This window comes from Eublepharis macularius, chromosome 7 (assembly GCF_028583425.1).
Source record: "Eublepharis macularius isolate TG4126 chromosome 7, MPM_Emac_v1.0, whole genome shotgun sequence".
Classification (NCBI taxonomy): Eukaryota; Metazoa; Chordata; class Lepidosauria; order Squamata; family Eublepharidae; genus Eublepharis; species Eublepharis macularius.
The window spans coordinates 44,355,794-44,379,869 of NC_072796.1; the positions used below are offsets into that span (position 1 = coordinate 44,355,794).

Sequence of the window (24,076 nt, forward strand, 5' to 3'; positions counted from 1 at the left end):
CATAAACAAAAGAGCTCGCGTGCTAAAGCTTCTCTTCAAAGAGGTGATACTCTATCCTTCCCTTAGTCATTTAAGTTGCTCTTTTGTACATCATGTCCTTCTTGACACTTTTTTTGGTAATTTTGGAGAATCAGAACCATACATAGTATTTAAATGTAGAAACACCATTGCATGTATAAGCATGGCATTTTAGCCCCATGCGGACAACCCATCTATGACTTGACTCAACACATGGGGAGAGAGAAGGTGCACAAGCTTGCTGGCCCTGCCCTGTGCCTCTACACAGTTACCCAGTCACCTGAATAGTATGAATGCATGAAGGAAATGACTGTGTGGATGCCTCCTCTCTGGCTTGTCTCTTTTCTCCACAATCAGGGACAGATAGTAGTGCTGGAGGATAGGTTATCAGCGCGCCAATCCTTGGTTTGCGGCATCCCACAGGGGGGCATTACTCTCCCCATTGTTGTTTAATCTCTACATGCGCCCTCTCGCCCAGCTGGCACGGAGTTTTGGACTGGCTTGCCATCAATATATGGATGACATCCAGTTGTACCTGTTGATGGATGGCCAGCCTGGCTCTGCTCCCAAGGCCCTAATTAGAGCATTGGGGGCCGTGTCTGGATGGGTGAAGCAGAGCAGACTGATGTTGAACCCCATGAAGATGGAGGTCCTGTACTTGGGTCATGGGGGGGGTAGATGTGAGGATCCAGCTCCCGGCCTTTGAGGGGGCACCACTTGTGCCTGTTCCATCGGTCAGGAGCCTTGGTGTGACACTGGATTCCTCCTTGTCAACGGAGGCCCGGGTCAAGGCAGCTGCCCGAACAGCCTTTTTCCATCTTCGGCAGGCCAGGCAGCTTGCCCCCCATCTCTTAACCCATGACCTAATGACAGTGATCCATGCAACGGTCACCTCCAGATTAGATTACTGTAACTCGCTGTACGCAGGGCTTCCCTTGGGTCTGACCTGGAAACTGCAGCGGGTCCAAAATGCTGCTGCTCGTGTCCTGACAGGAATTCCATTCAGGGCACATATGACTCCAACTCTGCGGCAGCTGCATTGGCTCCCTGTGGAGTTCTGGATCAGGTGCAAGGTTTTGGTTCTGACCTATAAATCCCTAAATGGACTGAGACCGGCATACTTGAGGGACTGCCTCTCCCTGTATGTACCTCAGTGAGCTCTTAGGTTTGCAGGTAAACACCTACTGGTGGTCCCTGACCCCAGGGAGGCTCGGCTGGCCTTGACCAGGGCCAGGGCATTTTCTGTCCTGGCCCCAACCTGGTGGAACTCTCTGTTGGAAGACACTCGGGCCTGCCAAGATCTTCTATCTTTTTGGCAGGCCTGTAAGACAGAGATGTTCCACCAGGCATATGGTTGAGGCTAGCACGGGATCCATCTAATTAGCCTCCCTGCCAGTTTCCTACCAATGGAGGGGGGCCTTATGGTTAATCTACCCTTCACCCCCCATGATATGCTTGGGGAATTAGAGTTTCACCAACCCACACATCCACCCTTTTCTTCCTTGGTGTATGGTGGGCAGGGAAACGGGGAAGGGTGCCCCATCCGGAATACTGAAATTCATGTTTGTACTGAGATGTTATTTTATTGTTTTTATCCATTGTAATCCATTATAATTTATTTATGATTGTCACCTGCCCTGAGCCTGCTTGCAGGGAGGGTGGGCTAAAAATCTAATCAATCAATCAATCAGTGGCACAGCTTTCACAGTGTTGCTGATCATGGGGAGTGACACGCATGCAAGCACTTCTTCTATGTGTTAGCACAGTGCAGATGACTTGGTGATTGCCTGGAAATGGGGAGAGAGCTAACCTGCTGGTGCCCTCTCTCCCTCCCTGCGCAGTGAGGCCATGTGTTATGATTGCCAGCTCCGGGATGTTAAATTCTTGGAGATTTGTGAGTGAAGCCCGGAGAGGGCAGGATTTACGTAGGTAGGGGAAGAAACTCAGTGTGATGGTGATGCCATTGAGTCCAACCTCCAAAGCAGCCATTTTCTCATGAGTATCTGATCTCTGTAGTTTGGAGATCAGTTGTAATTACAGGAGCTCTTCAGGCCCCACCTGGAGATTGGCAGCCTAAAAGTGTGTGGATGGGTTGTCTGCACAGGTATTACAAGTGCACTGAGAAATTTTCCAGTTTCAGTTCCAGGTGGTTCTGGAATAATTCAGTTCCATTATTGTTTGTTTCAGTTGGGGTAGTGCTAGCTTGGATCTGATCCATTTAGTTTTTTTTTTCATTTTCATGAGTTTCTGTCCTGAGGCAGCTGTTTTTGTATGCAACAGCACCAAAATTCGGCAGAACACAGTCCTCCTTCTAACCATTAACCCACCAAGTTTGAGAGGATGTAACACTGGGCTCCATTTTTATGGACAACAAGGAATGCTTGGGGAAGGCACATGTCAAGGCGAGCACTGGGCAACTGCACATGCATGGACACACTGTTTTTTCAGGAGGGTTGGGGAAATGAGGCTTTCTTCATGCTTAACCAAAAACCAAGACCTGTTAATCCAATGAGTTTCTCCTCAAGCACATAAAAACTCACACAGCAATGGGCCCCAAAGAAGACAAGTGTTAGAGGACACATACAATGGCAGGAAACTTATTGGCAAAGTAGCGCCAGCTTGGCACATCACCATGTCCAACAATGCTCCACTTTAAGCAATTCTTCCTTCCTCTCTTCGTTTTCTGTATAGGCACTTCTGAAATAGCAGCTCATACTGATGGCTGCCTCTTTTCCTTGAGACAGCAGGTATGTCATTCATACTCACATGATTAGTTCTAGGGATTTTTTAAAAATAGAAATACAGTTTAGATAGAGGGTGATACAATGGAACATTTCCTAACATAATAAGTGTTTTGATTTTTAACCTGCCTCTTGTCTCCATTTATTTCCTTAAGCCAAATGCTGTGAAATAGCCACACTTCATTGGTGCATGGTTAGGTGGGTAGCCATATTGGTCTGCAGTAGAACAGCAGGATTTTCGTCCAGTGGGAACCTAAGAGACCAACAAGATTTTCAGAGTGTAAGCTTTCAAGAGCCAGAGCTCCCTTCTTCAGACACACAATTATAACTTTATCATTCAGGCTGTAACAAAAGACAAAACCCTCTATTTCCCACAACAGAAGGGAGTGGTTTGCAGGTAGGTGTAATTTAAGAATCTCCCATTTAAGTAATTAAGGCACTGATTAATAACCACCATCTTCCTTACCCCTCAGTTTTCCCAACATCATTTTTAATCACTCCATAATCATATGCCCTACATCTTCCAAATTCTGCATGCTTAACTCCCCCTTCATACTTCAACACAGCATTTTCAGGGGTTCTCTTTGAATCTTCTGCCTGCATTTAGTCCCTGATGTTTTTCTTGATGAGGTTTTGAGTTGACTTTTTCAATCGTGCAGAATTTTCCTTTTGTGTTTTTTTCTCTTTCACCCTATATTCTTCCCTCATCTCCCTCTGCAGGTCACTTCTCAATGATTGGTCTTACCATCTTCCTCTTAGCGCCTCCCTCCTTTCCTCCTCTTCCTTCTCTCATTCACCTCCTTTCCCAAGATGTACCTTCTGGGGGAGGGGCAGAACTTAATGATGTTATAACGTCATAATATTGTTGTTATTGCATTGTGTTGGTTTGCCCTACTGGTGCCAGACTCTCAGCTGTGGGTCAGCCCAGGCAGTGTTCTCAGTTTGGACCATGGTGTGTGTGTGGGTGGGGGGGGGTCAAAATCATAAACAAAAATGTCTACTCAAAACATGGCTGTCATTTATTGGGGAATTTTTTTAAACCAACCATAATGAAGTTATAATGTCATAATAATATAATGACAGGGTTATTTTGTGTTGTAGTTACATGGATCTTTTAGGTTTTCAAAGATTATCTGTCTATGCTTTGGGGATTAAAAGTTCTGTGTTTGGGGTTACTCTGTGCCAACACTGCATACATGCCAGATTGGGGTTTCTTTTGCTTTAGTTGTTTTCTGTTTGGGGTTCCCCCCCCAACATTGCTAATGCCTTAGGGCTGGCTACCTCTAGTTGTCATAACATCATAATGCAATAACACTATTGGGCATACATAAAAATAAAAAAGGAGTGGTGGTGATGTGATGGCATTGGAGATGCCAACAGTGATGATGTCCAAACCTCACCACAGAATCCTGTTTATTTCATGTCAATGCCAACAAAAAAAGACAGCCCCCACAATGGAATTACAAGTGACATGCAGAAAGGTAGATGGCCAAAAAGAATCTAATTCTTGAGGAGCGAACGCTCAAAAAGAGAGGAGTAAATTGCCCATGTGTAAAAGGTCAATATCCTATCTTTTCAAAGCCAATTCATGAAACTAGATCTAGATCTTCAAGAGGTTTTTATATTAGTTAAGCTTCTGGGTCCTATCACTCCAACTAGACAAGACATTAAGAGATCTGTTTCTTAAAACTAAATTGAAGCCAGATGCAGTTTGATTAGATGCAACACAGAGATAAGAAAGGAGGTTTAATCCTTCCATCCCTGCTCAGTTTTGCCTTTCAAAACTGCCCTCTGCATGCTGTTATTACTTCTGCAATGAAAAAAAATGGGAATGAATGGGCCTTACTTCCCCTGAGCAACTCTGGCTATTCTACCTGTACTTATTTTTTGATGACACCATTTGTACATTTTTCACAAGTCAGCTCTTCTATTTGTGCTAATTTCCACTCACCATCTCTAGCAAATTTGTGGCTAACAGGACAGATTGGGGACTGCTGGAACCCACTATTGGACCTTCCAGTTCTTGGCACTGACCACAGCTACTCCAGCAACCAGACAGGCAGGACACATTCCGTTTATTCATGAGAATGAAAGCTCTTCCTTTCCCAAAGGCCAGGCTTTCCAAATTTGGGTTTGTTTCTAAGGTGTACCCATGCACAAGACATGAATTCAAGACTCAGCTTAGTAAAAGATAAGTTTATTAATTAAGGAGCATCTCCAAAAATGTAAAGTACTCAGGCAACAGGCATAAAACAAGAAATCCTTTCTGTTGCTAAATATTAAAATTGCCTATCTAAAACTTAAAAGCTAGCTATCTAAGCATCTCTAAGTGGTTTCCATTGTTGCATATCTCACCCATCCATATACTTGTTTGATTCAGCAGAAGAACAAAATAGTATGCAGCTTTTAGCTTCACTCTTACACATCTGCTTATACAACAAAATGGCATCTTAAACCTAATTAAAAGCTTGGTTACTCAGTATACTTCTCTCAAAAATGAAGGACCATCATGGCAATAATTCCTGAAACATATAGCTATTATCAAACATTCTATTTGGATTTTGGTTATCTTTAAATTTTATAACAAGAATCCGTACAGAAGATAGTGTTGCAGTCACCCAAGTAAAACAAGCCACCTGTAACATTCTTCACCAAATGACATGGTGCCACAGCTGCTGAGAGCCAGCAGAGATACCTGGAAAAAACATCCCCCCCCCGCCCCATATTTTAAAAGGAGCAGCCTTTCCTACAGCGATCAGGAACTGAAAAGGAATTTCTAACCCTGTTGTCCAAGATCATTTCTTTTCTCTCCTCTAAAAGACAGGAAACTTGACATGAGAAACTTACATGAAGAACAACTAGTTGGACATCATATTTCAGTGTATGCAAGACACTTGAATTGACTGTAAGATATGAACCTAGTAACATTCTTTGTCATTTTTAATGGCACAGCAGTTGCATCTCAGAGCAGAACCACAAGTGACAAAAGGCACAGATTGGACACTTGTCTGCTTCCCTCAAGTTTTGATGGGAAATGTAGGCAGCTTGGCAGAATGTTGGACAAGTGACAGTTGAAAAGTCCATTGGACAGCAGTCAGAGAGCGAAGCTGCGAGACCAGGATGCCTACATTTCCCATCAAAACTTGAGGGAAGCTAACAAGTGTCCAATCTGTGCCTTTTGTCACTTGTGGTTCTGCTCTCAGACTGTTCATTTATGTCACCCAGTTACTGGATAACACTGTAGCTATACCTGCACTGCAGCTTCTATATATTGGCAAAATTACACACACCCATGACAAAAAGGATTATTGTGGCACATTAAAGACTAACAGATTTATTGCAGCAGAAACTTTGGTAAGTTAGAATACACTTCATCTAGTGGATAAAACAAGTCCTCATGAACTGACAGATATCTGCTGAGGATTCCCTTCAGATATCTCTCTAACCCACCAAAACTTTTGCCACAATAAATCTGCTAAGTGTCAAAATGCCACGAGACTTCCTTTTTGATTCTTTTATTTTCTGCTGCCACAGACCAACTTGGCTATACCCCACTGAGTGGTGTATGTATATAAATAAAGCCCAGGCCCTATGAGGGGGGGGCAGCAGGTGCATCGCACCGGGGCCCATGGGCCCAGAGGGGGCCCAAAGAGACCGAAGGGTGGCCCAAGAGTTTCCTGCACTTTGCATATGAAGACTAGAATTTATATCTTATGTTATTTGCCTACATAGCATAGTTTTATCTTTTACATTCCACTAAGGGCAGCATATGCCAGTTAGAAGATCACGTGACTCTCCACGCTCCAGCCAGGCAGACAGAATGTTTAGGCCAGTGGCCATTGTTGTAGTGGATGTGTTGGTGTACATGGGGGAGGGGCTGAGGGGCTCGAGCCTCCCTCCTGATTTGGCCGGGGAGGGGCTAGTGAACTACATGGGGGCTGAGGGGCTCAAAGCCCGTTGGATTTGGCCAGGGGAGCAAGCAGTGACAAGCTCACATGAGGGACTTAGTTACAATGGCAGATGAAGCACAGGACTGTCCACCCCTCCTGTTGTATCATGTTACACTTTCCATGATTCTTTGGGGCTTTGTTCTTGGTTTTTGCTCATATATATTTGTGTGTTTATTAAGAATTTATAATTTAAATAATTTAGTTTTCTAAAATGAAAACTTTTCTAAAACTTTCACACTCACACCAACCAGCAGCTCCAACCACCCATCATCACATTTTCTCTGCAATCAATGCTAGTCTGTTAAGGACCAGTTTCTGTTCCTTTTAATAGGGAAAATGTCTCTATTTTATTTTACTTTTCAGTTATATTATCATTATATTGTATTTTGGAAATGGAAAACTGGGAAAGGGTAGGCCCTATGTTTCCTTGCTGAAATAGCTTTCAACAAGGTTATTGCTGCTGTTTTGTTTTTTGAGGGGTTTTTTTTGCTGTGTATGGAAGAACAGTTTTTTCATGGTAATGTGTGTGGGGGGGGGGGGCTGCTTCAGCCACTCCTAAGCTCCTCTTTCAATTTCTATTCCATTTTTAAATGGAGAGGTGGTATCTATTGCAGAAAAGGACAATTCCTAAAACTGAGTTCTGTCTTTCTGAAACAATAAAAAAACCCCATCTGCATGAACAGGATTGGGTGTGTGTGTGCAAAATTTCCTTTTGCCCTATGTGCAGCCTGGAGAGAACATTGACAAGGAATGTGCACTCTGTACATGTTCATGCTCTCCATTTTCCTGGTACCTAAAATGGTGTGGTCCAGTTTCAAAGGAGTGACCAACTAGCTAATGCCTAGAGAAGAATTTTTTTTAAAAAGTTAAGTAGCACTTTCAAAGCTACAGCAATGTATTGCTATAGGATTTGGGGATTCTTTCAATAGATAGATATTTTGTGTTTTCTTCAAAATGACTGGAAATGCATGTGGCATGAAGCCAAAATTGTTGCACCTACCCTTAAGATAGAAATAAAATTATCTTGTGGATGTGGTGGAGTTAAGCACAAGGGGGCGAGGCTGCACAATAACAGACCTGAAGCTAACTTGCTGGAAATGAATGACACAGATGATTCACCAGAAGAAGCCTACTTCAGAAAGTCTGTGTTTATGTTTTAGTAGACAGTGTTATAGCAGGATTAACTGTAAGATTCAATGCTGTGAAGCAGTTGGCTGAAAAGTTCAGTTTCTTACGGAAATACCTCACCATGTCTGAAAGTGACTTGAAAGAAAAAGCTTTATTTTTATCAAAACAATATCCTAATAACCTTAATGATGAGGATTTTTTGACAGAAATGCAGCATTCACCTTCAGTACATAAGGCAGATTTTGGAAATGCAGTTAAAACCACTGGATCTGTTGAACATATTAACAGAATACAGGCTTGGTGACCTGTCTCCAAATGTTTGTGTCAGCTTATGAATTCTTTTAACAATTCCAGCAACAGTAGCTTCTGCTATCATTGAGCAAACTCAAGCTGATTAAGAATTTTTAAGGTCTACAGTGTCTCAATAAAGTCTTATGGATTTGGCCAGGTTAAGTATTGAATCAAACATTGCCAGAACAGTTAATTTTGATGCTGTCATTAGAAATTTTTCACAAAAAAAGGCAAGGAAAGCTCATTTTTAAGTAAATACAAAGCCTATTTCTTAACCTTTTTTGACTTTATGCCTAAAACCATTGTGAATTTAAAAAAAGATGGCTAATTGAGCAGGAAAGGGGCCCTGAAATTTTTTTGCACCATCTCATAAAATTCTTCTCAGAGGCCCTGATGAAGCCAATGACACCTTTTTGCTGTGCTTTTTTCCCTAAAAAAAAAGATATGGTGGTATTCATTTTTTTTTTTATAATTTTTTTTATTTTTCATAACTACAAAACACTACACCAGACTATCACAAGGAAAGGGAAAGGACAAAGGGGGGTGGAAAAAGAAAAAGGGGGGGGAATGAACTACAAACACTAAACACTACACTTCAATGTTTCCCTTCATACTGTCATAATACAAAAATAGCTCCATAGAATAATGATGGAGTGGTTAATCATACAGAAAATAAACATTTCAAATTCTGATTAAACTTTCCTCCCCCTTCTAGGTCCCGGACGCAATTCTCTCTGTGCAACTGCTGTTGCGATGCTCTCCTCCTCCCCCCCCCCCTCCGGCTCCTCCTTTTCTTCGTTCTTGGTGCAGCAGAGTTCTGGGTTTTTATTCTCAAAATCCTTTAGTTGATCTTCTGATAATATCTTATAGGCCTGATCTTTATATCTGAACCATATTCCTTCCGGGAATAACCATTTGTACTTTATTCCATGGTCCCTCAGAAGAGCTGCAAACTTTTTATATTTAAAACGCCGTTTCCGGACTAGAAATGGAACGTCCTTCAAAATCTTGACTTTCAAACCCATAAAGTCCAAATCCGCATTGTATGAGTTATATAGGATGGTGTCCCGAATCTTTTTAGTTGAAAAGTCAATAATGATCTCACGAGGCAACTGTCGCTTTGTTGCATATTTTGAAGAAGCCCGACGGACCTCCAAAATGGCGCTTTTAACCTCTTCTTTAGTCGTCCTCGCGGGTGTCGCCAGTAGTTCCGAGACCAAATCCCACAGATCCTCATTTTCCTCCTCTTTCACGTTTTGGAGACGCAAAATTGTCTGCGTTCGTTCCACCTGTAGCCCGATCAGTTGGTTCTCCACCAACTTCAGCTCCTTTTTTGTAGCCTTCACAAGTGACGCACTTTCCAGAGCAGACTTTTCTGCCCCCCCCGCTGCTGCCTTAATGGTTTTCACCTCGCTTTCAATTAAGCCCACCCTTTGATCAGTTTCGTTCAGCTTGTCAACAAAGGGTTTTATGGCTTCCACCACCGCCCTGCGCACCAACTCTTCGAGCGACTCCCCTTTCTGCAAGGTGGCCGAGATTGACTTACCGAGAGCGGGACTTTGCTTCTTTGCTGCCATTTTGGGGGGGGGGCGCCAACAAAATTCTGGAACTCCACGAAGGGGAAGAGCGAGTCTTCTTCAGATCAACCTCTCCTTCACAAACGCTTGTAGAACAGAAGGGATTCGCTTGTTTACAGGCTTCCGCCTGTTTCTTTTACTTGCCGTTTCTCGTTGCCCGGCGGCACTCGAGGCGCCGCGCACATCTGCCGGCCTCCATAGGGACAAACGGGCAATTCCCCCCCGCATTGATTTCGGGGAGTTCTTCCCGCCGCGTCCCGGACCCTGGCTCCCTCCCTGGGAGTCCTGGGGGCTAATCCTTACGGATCAGCCGCCCGGTCAGGGTGCCCGGTCGTTTCCTCCCGGACCAGCCGAGAGGAGCGTCCGGCATGGCTGAGAAAACGAAACCGAATCCGATATGGTGGTATTCATGATGTTCTCCTCTCTCAGTCCAAGTCCCAAATACCCAAGAGGTGCTGGTACTCCATAAAGAGGTATCAGAAATCCATACCAGCCTGTACCCCTTTTTTAAAAAGCCCTGTTTTCTTGTTACTGAATCTTCATTTTTGTTCTGTTTTGTTTAGGCAAATGAGATGCTTCTCTTCAACAAGATAATAACTGCAGATGAAGCATATACCAAGGGACTTGTGACTGAGGTTTTTGCTGACAATACTTTTCAGGGAGAAGTTTGGACAAGGCTGAAAGCATATGCAAATTTTCCTAAAAATGTATGTAACAATAATCCACAGTGGAATACTGCACACACATCATTAATAATTACTGTTGGGCATTTTAACTGAGACATACACACTTCTTCAATCATCGGTGCCTAGTGAAAAATACTCATTTCCATATGAGATGTCAATACATACTTTCACAAGTGAGCAGTAATAGTCTTAGTGGCATGCATGAATTTGGGCTAAATCTTATGTGTAAAAAGGCCTTGAGCAAAAGCAGTCCAAAATAGGGTTGCCATTGGCTTGAGGAGGCAGGGGAGAATGTCCTATACCTTTAATGGAGCCATAATGGGATGGTATTTACCTCCATGCCATGAAAAGTTTCAGCTGCCCACTTCCACTCATTAAGCCTCTATGGTTTGCAACCCTAGCCCAAAAGAACGAGGGGTTCAGGGTTCCCTGAAAGGAGCAAAGCATAGGAGACAAGCTTAAGAGTAACTGAAACAAAGCTCAGTGGTACTTCACAAGTTACAAAATCATTTAACACTACCCGGCCTAACAGATCTTTCGTCTGTTGCGGAGAACTTTTCTAACTTTAGTTATATACAGTGCAATTCTAAGTATGTTTACTCAGAAGTAAATCCCACTGAGTTGTTTCTGAATAGCCATGTTTAGAATCATAGCCTAATGTCTACCTTCTGTGTCTGAAGAAGGAACCCTTGATTGGTCTGGAGGACTGCAATGAAACAAAATTTTTCAGACTATATAGGTTATGTCCAACATTATGCATTCTGCCCAGGAGGCTAAGAGTTCATGGCTCATTGTGTTCTGCTACAGCACCCTTAAAAGAGAAGGCAATGTGTTCTGTAGCCTTCAAAAGCAGCGCCATGTAGTGTCTATTTCTAGAGGTTACCAAAGCATGAATTATGGTTGCTTATTGCTCCTTTGCCTTAATATGCAAAGTTCTGAAGTTTAAGAGCTGTATATCAGGTTTATGGCTTTGTAAAATTCACAATGCTTATACAACAAAATGGTATCTTAAATGTAATTAAAAGCTTGGTTACTCAGTATACTTCTCTCAAAAATCAAAGACCATCATGGCAATAATTCCTGAAACATATTATAGCTATTATCAAATATTCTGCTTTGGTTTTGGTTATCTTTAAATTTTATAACAGGAAACTGCAGAGGATAGTACTGCAGTCACCCAAGTAAAACAAACCATCTGTAATATTCTTCACCAAGTGACATGGTGCCACAGCTGCTGAGAGCCAGCAGAGATAACTGGGAAAAAAACATTCCTTTGTCCCCCCCTGGCCCATGTTTTAAAAAAAGAGGGGGTGGAAGAACTTATCCATGCTTAATGGAATAGAAAGCTTCTCTAGGAATCTGTATTTATTTATTTGTTAATTATCTGCCGTTCTTGCTGAGATCCAAGATGTATTATACAGTGCAAGTGAAAATACAATGTAATTTACAGCTAGGACATTCAATGAGCAAAGTATAATAATGAACAAGTTAGGATGGGCACGAACCGGGAAACAAATGAACCATGTGGTTCGTGGTTTGTCAAATTTCACAATCCAACAACCACGAACTTTCACGAACCTGCCCCTGGTTAGCAAACTGGTTTGTTTGGTTCGTGAAAATGTCACATCCAGGTCAGAAAACCATCACTTCCAGGCCAGCAGAAGTTCACTTCCAGGTCAGCAAAAGGTCTGCAGGAAGTCCATCCCTGTTGCCTAGGAAACTGATTGATTGGCACCAGGCTGTCTGCAGTGATGAACCAAAAAATGAATGAAATGAACCAGCCTAAAAGTTTGTGGCGGTTCATCAGAAATGGGATCTGATGAACCGTGGTTCGCGAACCACGAACCAGCCTGGTTCGTGCTTAATTTTGGTTTGTATTTCAGTTCGTGCCCATCTCTAAGTTAGGACATTCAGTGAACAAGCTACCATAAGATATGGCAGCAGAAAATTTGAATAGCAAGCATGAAGCTGAGCACAGATGATGAAATCTTTTGAAACAAAGCATATCTAATTTACATGGCATGTTTAGCAATGTGGAAAACTTCCTAGTAGGCACATGTCTACATCAGCAGACAGTACTTAATAGAGTAGCATTTAGTCCTTGTCCCTACTGATACATCTATGACGGATCTGTTTGTCCCATCCTGAAAATTAGATATAATTTTGGCTTTTTAGCCCAGCCAAGGATCTTGATGAGGAGAAGCAGAAGCCTTCTTCATTTTTTGGAAAATGACACTGGAAACTATAATGTTAAAAAAGAAATAACTTTATTTAACAGGAAGGGATTGAATAAGTTTAGTCAGGGAATGAAAGTGCTGAGGTTAAATTTTGCTGTTAGTACAGGATACACTTTCAGTAATGGGCAAATATAGTTTCCCTGAAGCTTAGTTTCTTATATTCTTGGTTCTTAGCAGTGAGTACATAATATTTTAGTTACAGCAACTGTGTTTCTTCACAGAGTTTCCCTTCATAACAGACCTGGCGTCCTCCTCAGAGCCAACCCCCCTGTAGAAGCTGGGCAAGAATTAATATTCTTCTCCTAAGAAGATATAACTCTTCTTCTTCTGGCTTGAAACAGAGTCTAACCTACTATCCAATTACTATTGCCAAAACACACTCCCAGTTCTATGGTGCCTGTGTCAAGCAGGCTGCAGCTTCAGCTGAGACTTATACTAAGAATTCTTAAATAGAATTCTTCTTCAGGACAATGATGTTACAATTAAGGCAAAAGTTTCCTCTTCCGTCACTCCAGAGGGGAACCTGACTGACCTTCCCTGTCAGACTCACTCACAAACTCTCTCTGAGCAATCCTTTCAGAAACTGCCAGTCCTTCATCCGGGTTCTAACTGACCAATCAGAGAGGAGGGAGCAGCCTGTTTCAAGCCCTCTATTCCAAGCAAGAATTAACTCTTTCCCTCCCAGCTGTCTGATCACTGCACTTAGAAAACCTACTTTCAAGTGCAGTTTGTCACATCTCACTGAGCTACTTATCACTCACTTTAACCCTTCACTTAACTGAAAACATTGTAAGTACTCTCTTGATGCACAAGAGCACTTGCTACAATTTCAACTCAAACAAAACTTTAAAACAACAACAACAACAAAATTTGATTTATATACCGCCCTTTAGGACAATTTAATGCCCACTCAGAGTGGTTTGCAAAGTATGCTATTATTATCCCCACAACCAAACACCCTGTGAGGTGGGTGGGGCTGAGAGAGCTCCAGAGAGCTGTGACTGACCCAAGGTCACCCAGCTGGCTTCAAGTGGAGGAGTGGGGAATCAAACCCGGCTCTCCAAATTAGAGTTCCGTTCTCTTAACGACTACACCAAACTGGCACAAATAATTAGAGATTCCTAGAGAGGTTTCCTGCTGTTACTGAAGCCCTGAGATTACAGACATTGTGCAGGTGAGAGCAAACTGAAGCATATGGACTTCACAGCTCTCCCCTCCCAGTTCAAGCCTGGGGAATCGTCCTAGTATTTCTCCCCTCCCCCACCCTCAGTAGCCCTGCTATTGCTCTATAGAGAATATCACACTAGTTGACACCTATGAATATCATAAACAGGGTTATGACAGAATAAAACAGGATCAGTTTTGAAAGTGGAAATTTTTTGGACATAAATCACTATATAGCTACCATTTGTCAACTGGGCTTGTGCAGGGTAACCTATTAACTTATTAATGAAATTTGTGGATCATGGTATTTTGACTGTAGAGCTTGAAAACGTGTGGGAACTATTAAGACTTGCCTTTATTATTTAATAATTTTTCAATTTTATTTTTAACCCAGTCTCTAGCCATCTCCAAACAGTTAATGAGAAATGTGGATAAAGAAATTCTACATGCGGTCAGTTTGCAAGAGAGTAAGCTACTTGTGAAAAGATTCTTTTCTGAAGAGTGTATGAGTGGCCTTCAACGTTTCTTCCAGAAGAGATCAAAACTGTAACCCAAAATACATTTTCTATTTTCTTAATGCTATTTACATTTGTATTTATACTCTACATGTATTTTCAGCTCTTCTTACTTGTGCCATGTATGCTGTAGGATGTTCTGATCATCAGGTGGATGCGTTTCTCCTCTGGGAGTGCCAGTCAAAGGTCCTTCTGCAGCACTGAGTCCTCGTAACAGATGAGAGAACTTGCTCAGGGTATAAATAGCTCATATATATATTACGACAGTCCTTCAGGTTATCATTCTCTCTAAATGCCAAGTGGATGGTTGAGCACCTATCAATCAGACAGCAAAACAGTGCCACCCAGGAGTTTCTGTAAATGTGAAGACCATCCAGGTACACAGAAAAATATTAGTTTGCAAATATTTTAATAAAGAAAAAAATGGCTTGAGCATGTCCTAAGAAACATAGAACCATGATGACGGTTCAATGTTAATTAAAGGGTTAAAAAATAAGAAAATATAGGAAGAATAAGGAAATTGACCTACTCAAGTTTATAATTTCATGAAAAGGAGGTTTGTGTCAAGGAGCAATTTCCTAATCCCCCCCTTCCAATCTTGTTACTCCTCTTAATAGCAAACCTGAAGTATAGCAAAATAACAAAACCTTAGGGTGGACAACTGGAGAAAAAACTTCTGTCCTTTTAATGGAGGCTTAAATTTATTTACCAGGTGATATTATATACTTCTATACCACGAAAAGATTCAATTGCCTAGCAAGCCTCTATTAAAGGGATAGGAGGATACTTTTCTCCAAAACCTTTCTCCATTTGTAAGCTACCAACAGACAATGTAGCAGTTTCTTCATACTTGAGATATTTTCCATGATGCAAGGAAATATCACTTTGTAGATTAAAAAAATTAGTACCCCCCCCCCCCCCACACGCACACCAGGCTTGATGAAGCCTGAGCAAACTCATTGCCTTCCAAGATGTGGAGAACAATAATGACAGCAGCTGAGAGACAGGGGGCAGGGATTAATCTGCTGTTGAAGTCTTTAAAATGTTTACAGTGAAATACGAGACATACATCTCTTCTACTGAACTCTCTCATTTTTCATAGGAAGTGGGAATTAAAAACCCTCTCCCCTGCCCTCTATCACTCAAAGTCAAGGCTCATGAGTAGCTTTCTGCTCATTTCAGCCCAAATTTCAGCAGTCGTCATTATAGAGGCAATTGTGCTATGGCACCAGACTGCTGATATTTAAGGCTAAAGGAACGTAAAGCTGTGTTCTAGCCTCTGAGTTCAGCTATCTGGCACAGTTGCATACTTGGAGAACTCTCCCAGTTATTTAATCCTCTTCTCCTTTGAAATTCTTCATGGTCACTCAACCTGTATATTGCCTAGTAGAAACACCAACCATGCATTTCAGCATCTAAAAGTGATTAAGTACTGCATCAGCTCTTATGTTACTACAAGCTAAGCATATGTCCATGTACTTGTCTGATAAGCTTGTCTTGGCAGATGTATGGTCCAGTTCAGATGGCTGCCATGAAACTGGCACTTATAGTGGCAGAAGCAATGGGGAACCAATACTCCCTCAGTAGCAGTATCAGAAGCAATAGTTTGATATGCGCCAGCAATAAGCACGCATTCACTACACTGGCTGTAGTTCCAGTTGGTGTTCTCAGTTTTATAAATGCCACATAATTCCTTCCTCTCCACCATATAACCAACTTATTAGCCTCTTGTTCCTCTGACTAGTCGCAGGCTACCCACTTGCTGCTTTGGAATGAGAGTTGCCAAGTGGTGTGTTCTCTAGTTCCTGCCTTTAAGAACTAAAGATCTCAGTATCCTGTAAGCCAAGCAGCAAGTAACCAAGTGCTGCTCTGTCCCATATGTTATTTTGGTAGTGGGCTTCAGAATGGCTGCTGCTGGATGGTGCGTGCTCTAGATCAGCAGTTCAGAAACTTTAGAAACTCAAAGACCATTTTTTGTGAACCCCCAAACTCTTCTTTCCTTTCTCACCAGCACCCACATGCACCAGGCAGTCCCCTTTCAATGTGCTCAGCAAGGCACACATGCCCCCTGGAGGGATTTGGCCTCAAAACAATACAGTGAGAGAACTACATTAGCTTATCCTCTAAAAGCAAGCTTAAGTAAACTGTTTGTATTGTTCATGCAAGGCTTACACGGTCAAATTGCAGAGGGTAGCTGATTTTATAGGGCCACAACTTTAAAAGCCTTAACCAAAGTTCCAGTGCAATCAATCTTATCCGTTGACTGGAAGCAATCGTACACTAGAGACTGATAAATAAATTGTATGTAGGCTCCAGAAACCTAATTAAAGGATTCTATGTTTGGGCCGTTAGCAGAGACTATCGTTTCACATAGGAAGCGCGATTATAGGTGGTTGTGAGCTGGTTTTGCTGGCTGCTATGTGTGCAGGAGAGAAAATAACAAATTATACACTTGCTTTATATTTAGAAAAGAAATAAGAGTTCTTTATTGTAAGTACTCCATACTCTGATAGGAAAGGAGGAGAGACAGATCCTAACTGATCCTATCTAGTCTAAGGATAGACATGGATGCTAGGACAAGTCCTGCTTCCATGCTGCCAAGATGGATCTATTCACCCATCCAGCCCCTTCTTTCCTCAGAGGCCTGCATTTAAATCCACAATAACACATTTTTAAAAAGCACATTAACCAGCAGAAATAAAATACATTTCTTTACATGCAAAATATTACAGTATTTAAGTCCTTCTCCACTGCTGGGCCTTATATTGCTCCAATCCTTTGATGTGATAGTGGAGGGCAGTTTCTTGGGCATCCCATTGACTCCTATGAGTTCTTGTTAGTTATGACAGCTATTCTGCTGATATAACTTCATTAATGTCACCATGCCACAAGATTCTACTAAGCAGGCTAGTTCACCTCCCCTACCTACTATGCCCCCATCTTCACCCATTTTTCCCCTTTTCAGTATCATGGGTATGACCAGGTAGAAATTATGCTGAAGTAAACTTCTGAATAGCCCTGTTATGTCATTATGCTGGTGTAACTTCACCACATTAGAATTGCAGTAGCGTAGGGAATGTAATGGTAAAAATATCCTTGTCCAATGAGTGTAATTAGATCAGGGGTCCCCAACCTTTTTGAGCCTGTGGGCACATTGGGAGTTCTGACATAGTGTAGTGGGTGCAGCAACAAAATGGCTGCCATAAAATAGCTGCCACATAGGGTTCCTGAATTGGCCCTGCATAGGGCGTGGGAGCACTCCCATAGCTGGTGCGATGATGTCACTTTGGGGAGTGACATCATCACGCAGGCACTGGAGCGCACACGCAAAAAGCATATCGCCAGCACAAGGTAAGTGCCAGTATAAGGACCTGGCAACCCTACAGTTGCAGGAAATGGATCCAGCCACAAAAAAATGGCTGCTACAGCTTACCTTTAGTCACACAGTGAAGATCCTTGTGCTGTGGAAGCAGTTTCTGCCAAAGCAATGTTTTTAAAAATCTACACAGCCAATTGATACTCCAATGGCCAATCAGAAGCCATGCTTTGCAAAAGCCCCTCCTGGCCCCTCCCACTTTCTAAAACACAGGCATCAGGAAAGGTGTTAATGAGCACAATTGTTCCCCTGGGCACCACATTGGGAACCCCTGAATTAGATAATACGTTGTGCATCCACCTAGAAATCCTATAGAGATGCAAGGGTGAGCTATAAATATTTTAAACAAATAAACTGACTAGTGTGAATATGAATATGAACTTGATCTTGTCAGAATTCATTTAGAATGACTTCGTGGGGAAAAAACCCTTCATTAATTGATTTCTAAAGTAGAAAAGCAACATTAAGCAGAACAAGGGAAACGGTCTTTGGATGGGTACAAAGGGTCCCCATTGTGATAATTCTACTATACTTGCTATGCACTTCCAACAGTACCCAAGATATTGTCACCCTCACAGGGTGTGATAATAATAACATACTTTGTAAACCACTCTGAGTGGGCATTAAGTTGTCCTGAAGAGCAGTATATAAATCGAATGTTGTTGTTATATTATATTATACTGGCTTATTATTAGCATGCTGAAAAAATTGTAATAAATATATAGGTAAACATTTGGTATAAGAATAAGAGAAATTACAGGTCTAAAATAAGGCCAGTATGCTATCCTTTCCATACGTTCCTACAAGTTCTATGCAAATAAAGAAAGCAGCATGTCACAGACATTAAGAATCTTGAGAATTCTCATTTTTGCTTTTTTAAAAAAGCAAGTTTCTAGCCTTTAAACCTGCAGGGGGGAAAGAAAACCTTAGCAAAACTGACTGAGATTTAGGATTGCTAAACTCCAGGTGGTGGCTGGAAATCTCCTGGAATTACAACTGATCTCCAGGCTACAGAGATCAGTTTCCCTGGCGAAAAAGGCTACTTCGTTGTGTGAACTCTATGATATTGTACTCCACTGAGGTTCTTTCCCTCCCAAAACCTGCCCTCACCAGATGCCACTCCCCAAATCTCCAGGAATTTCCCAACCAGGAGCTAGCTACCGTAGTAGAGCCTCTAATGGCCTGGGATGAAACTTCAGACTCCTTGACTGTCTCACATAAAATTAACTAAACCCCACAGACAGATATTTGTTTTCTGCACGTTATTCTAAAAACAGAATTTAAATTATTTTACTGAAAAATATTGATTTTGGGAGGGAGAGGCACAACATACTTTAGCCGTTATAATGAATTTAAAGTTGCAGGAGAAATCGTATGCCAGTCTAAGGCTTACATTTATTTATTTGTTTGTTTATTTAATAGTCCTCCTTTCTGACTGATATCTGAGGCAGATTACAACAGTGCAAGTGACAATACAATATAATTGACAGTTAGGACATTCACTGAGCAAAATATAATAGTAATAATAGTAAAGAACAGTAATAGTAATAGTAATAGTAAAGAACAGTTAGGGAAACAGAGAGGAACATAGCTGCACAGATTTACCTAGTATGATTTTTTTTGGTTTTGTTTTCAAGTCAAGTTGTTCTCTGCTGCTTTGCAGAGAGCTCAGTGTTATGAATTGTGATGCACTTAATTTATGTGAAATTCGGTTTTTGATGAGAACATTGCCTTGGGAGGGAAAAGTTGAAGAGATCAATGACATAACTCTACCCTCCACACATTTTTTGCACTAGTTTACAGCTGTTGTCCTCCAAGTTGCTGTCTTTTCAGCACCCTTTTTTAAATTTGAAAGTGATTTTGCAATACTGAGGAAACTTTTCTGGGACATTAAGTAGACTTGCTTAGCACTCCAGACCTCTAGCTTGACATGCCAGAATTATGTACCCTCTGCTTTACCTACTTATCCGAGAAAGGGACACTCTTTGTCCCAAGGAGGACCTCTGAAAACACACAACTAGTGTCCCAGACTTGTGAAATACTGTTTAGTCTTGCCCAAGTAGAATCTCATGTCTCAACGTGTATCAAAGTAGTGAGGTTCTTTTTTCCTTCCCATGCTTTGGATTAGGTTAGAAGGAGGGAAGTACTATCTCTTCTGTGCTATGAAAATGTGAAGTTCACTTTCTGAAAAAAGTTGGTTCCGTTCATAACTTGATCTACCATCTTGAAGGAAAGGGCATGGATTTCTATCTACTGCTAGTGCCTGCCATTCTGACACTTGTCTAGCTGATTTTATTCCCATTTGAAAGATGGCTTTAAAGGTCAGTTCCTTTGGTCAGAGGCTCAAAACGTCTTTTGGATAATGCTCTCAATACCAAATTAAGATTTCACATGAGAAAAACTGGCGAATCTTTGAGGCCCCCTTTTAGAATCTATTGCCATGAAGGTATAAGGGGATGTCCCTTCTTAGAACCCCTAATTGTTGAGATGGTTGCTACTGTTGTCTAAGGGTGCTGGTGTTAAGATTTTTCTTCAGCCCTTCTTGAAGGAAGGATAGTAACACCCTAATTAGCCTTGAAAGGTTACATGTCTCTATCCGTGCACTCTTCTGGGAACTTGCCAGGAATTTTTATAGACTCTGAGGAACTCTTCCTGGAGGCTAGCATATTACCAATTATGTCTTCTGCTTAGTCCAACCCTATTAGTTGTCTGTGTTCAACCTCCACATTGTGAGGCTTGTCACAGCTGTTCAAGGGTGTGGTATTGTTCCCTGCATCAATGGGCCCTCCTTCAGTGGAGGTGCCAGGGACCCATGCTTGAAAGATTCTTCAGGTTTTGAGACCATGTCCTTCTGGACCCAAAGGGTGCTATTAGTATCACTTCTGCACTTTACTGTGTGATCTTCTGAACTGCTCTGTGCAATAGCTGTACTTTGAAAAGTGTACAGGATGTGTGACGGCAGCTTGCCACTCACAGCATCTATCCTTATGGTTTGAGGGTTTCTTCTTTTTGTGCCTTGCCGAACACTGTGGTAGACCAGTTGAGGAATCTCTCTAGATAGCATCCATTCTGCTTGGTCCATCACTGTCTGGCTTAGCCAGTCCACCAGGGAGTTGTCCTGGTCTGCTACATGTACTTCTTTCAGAGATTCACGGTAATCTTTCATCTATATAAACATATGGTGACCTGTAGGACGTTCCTGGCATTCCATCAGACCCCGATTGATGGCTTTGAGTTCCAAAGGGTTTACACTGTTGACCATTTCTCCTTCAGCCAGATGTCCTATGCCATTCTTCCTTGGGTGCGAGATAACCATCCTGAAAGACTCGTGTCCATGGTCATCACTGTTCTCTTTGGTTCCTTGAGTGGGATACCATTGCAGGACTGAATGAGGTCCAGCCATTGGTTGTTCTCCTGTTTGAGGATCTCTGGCAACTCAACTATCTTGAACCTCTTGTGTTCTAACACCTCATGGTATGGCAACAGGCATCTCTGGAGCGCATAGGTCTGGAACCTTGCCTCTTGGAGGAACCTTGCCTCTTGGAGGGTTAGTATACCCTCATCCCCAGCCACTGAGTCAGGAGCATCACTTCTGCATCTTTTCTTTGTTGACTATAAATCCTTGGTCCCACAGACTGGCTGCTGTCAATTTTATCATTTTCACATGTTGTAGTAGGGAGGGAACCATGATCAAGATGTCATTTGGATACAGGAAAAGAGCCACTCTCCGCAGCCTATCCATGCTATCAGTGCTACTAGGATTCTGATGAACACCCTGGGTAGTGTTTTCAGGTCAAAAGGAAGGGCCTCATGTTGGAAGTGCCTTTGAGAGATCGTTGGAAGCCGGACAATCTCCCATCTAAATGGCAGTAATGACAAATTTTAGCCTTTCCATTCTGACCTTTCTTGTTCCTAGGTGCCTATTTTATTTGACCAAATTCTTTTGGATCTGGCGGTAAAAGGTCCAGTTGGCACAGAATTGAATTCCACTTATCACAGTATCTGGCACCTGCCTGTTTCTTATTGTTGGCCGCCAAGGGTTTGCCAAGAATTGTAAGTGTCCTCTAATCACCATCATGTCTGCTGTCTTGGTATAGACACACTGAGTTCCCTTCTTTGGCTCTTTGGTATTCTGACCAGATTTCTTGAGGGAGAAGGTACTACCCTCCTCTTGATGTTTGGTCTACTTTCCTTTATCCAGAACTTCTCCAGACAGGTTGATGTCTTTGAAGGAAACCGTGGTTACTTTGGCTTTGGAAAAAGAAGTGAAGAGGCACAATCATGAAAATACTCGTAGTTTACTTATATACACAAACTGCAATTACAAAATCTACAGTCACTACAAGATAGACATTCAGAGTCCCAGTAAAAATCAGGGACTCTGAATGTCTATCTTATAGTGACTGTAGATTTTGTAATTGCAGTTTGTGTATATATGTAAACTACGAGTATTTTCATGATTGTGCCTCTTCACTTCTTTTTCCTTGGTGTATTATTTATGTGGAAGTGAACCCCCCCCCCTTTTTGTTTTTGTACTTTGGCTTTGGGGCAAATGGTCCACATTCTAGTTCCTAAGCTTTGTGCCTAGGTTTGCCTGAAAACCCTGGTTCGTGTTGACCACAGCATAGCATATTGCTGGGGCTATTTTCTTAGTTTTGCCCTTCTGCTCTTTAAAGGACTTTGCTGCTCCCTGCAGGTCTGAGACTTGAGAGGATGTGGCTCTAGGAAGGAGCAGAGCTTTTACCAATGCTCTGAAGGATATAGCAGAATCTTCCAATTTTCTGCACATAGCCAGTTCAAATCGCCTGAGGCCAGAATCCTTAAGTAGCCTGTCCTTGTCAATGGGCAGCACAGGATTAGATGGCAGGCTGGTTACCAGATCATCCACCAATGGCAGTTTGATCCTCTTAGCAGTTCTTGGAATCAACGTATGACTTGGAAAAAAGGGAATAGAGTGGTTAGTTTTGCCAGAGTTTCCCTCTTAGACTTCTACAGGTATGAAGGGCTTCTGGAAAGGAATCCCTGATGGGATTATTCCTGATTTTAGGGAGGATTCTCTCCAACCCCTTTGTCCTCCTTTCTCTTGGTCCTTAAGGGAGAAGAATCCAGGACCCTCATCACCTTAGGGAGCATTCTAGGATACAGCTCCTGAGGAAGACCTGTTTGTATCAGTGACTACGTGTACTAGGGAAATTTCCCTTCTTTTAACAGTTCCCCTTTCTTCTTGGCCTAGGGAGAAAACTGATAACTCAGGGGACTCAGGTTGGAGGCTTAACTGAGATCTGTACTCTTAATGGCTCTTGCCTCCTCTTTAATCTGGGGGGGGGGGCACCCCTTCACCTTTCTGGAGTTGGACCCCCAACTGGGATGCCCCTCCTGCCCATCTGAGGGTCTAGCCACTAGACTATTTGTTGGTGTACCTTCAGGAGTCCTCTTTGAATTCCTTCTTATTTCCATCCTGGGCCATGTCAATGCACTTGTTAAATAATAACTATGGCTGTGTGACTATGTAAGTAGGGGGCATATAACTTCTTTCCCCTTGGTGGTGAAAAGTGCCATCCAGTCATAGTTGCCTCTGCAACACTGGTCAAGCAATTATGGAACTTTAACCAGCAGGGTTCTCATTTGTGGCCCAGTCACTTAGCCATGTTACAGCAATTCACTTCAGGAGTCCTTGCCTGATGGATCCAGACCCTGGACCTTCTCCCTTTCACAGGTCTGTTGAGAGGCCCAGGAGTAGGCCGAGACCTGAGAGGTGGGAAAGTCTAGGCCACAGGCTTGTGCTCTCTGAGGCCTGGGAGGTGGCTAGGCCTGCCTTTGCTGACATACCGCCTGCAGCAATTTTCAGGCATTCTTGCCTGACAGGTCCAGGCCCTTGGACCTTTTCTCTTTCATTCGCCTGTTGAGAGGCCCAGTAGGGGGCTGAGGCTTGGGAAACTTTGGAAAGTCTAGGCCACATGCTTGTGCTCTTTGAAGACTGGGAGGTGGCTAGGCCTGCCTTCTCTTTCACTGGCCTGCTGAGAGGCCCAAGAGGGGGCTGAGGCCTGTGAGTCTGGCACCACTAGGCTGCAGGTTTGCACTCTCTGAGGCCTAGGAGGCAGCTGGGGCCTGCCATTACTGACATTCCCATCAACAGAAATTTTCCTGCCAAAAGGAGAAACGAAAGTGAAAGTGCACCTCATAAGTCCCAGCTGAAAGGAAAGAGAAATAAAGGAGAGCTCCCTTTTATTTAAAGAGAGCCCCATGGTGCAGAGTGGTAAGCTGCAGTACTGCAGTCCAAGCTCTGCTCACGACCTGAGTTCAATCCCAGCGGAAGCTGGGTTCAGGTAGTCGGCTCAAGGTTGACTCAGCCTTCCATCCTTCCGAGGTCGGTAAAATGAGTACCCAGTTTCC

General features: G+C 42.6%; 1 protein-coding gene across 1 annotated transcript in view; it reads left to right on the top strand.

Annotated features, from left to right (window-relative positions):
• The window catches only part of ECI2 (enoyl-CoA delta isomerase 2), a 42,102-nt gene extending 27,760 nt beyond the window's left edge, over positions 1-14,342 (top strand). The window contains exons 7-8 of the mRNA XM_054985860.1: positions 10,269-10,412; positions 14,187-14,342. Coding sequence (XP_054841835.1) covers positions 10,269-10,412; positions 14,187-14,342 — 300 coding nt within the window. The remainder of the gene's footprint in view (positions 1-10,268; positions 10,413-14,186) is intronic.
• The last annotated feature ends 9,734 nt before the right edge of the window (positions 14,343-24,076 follow it).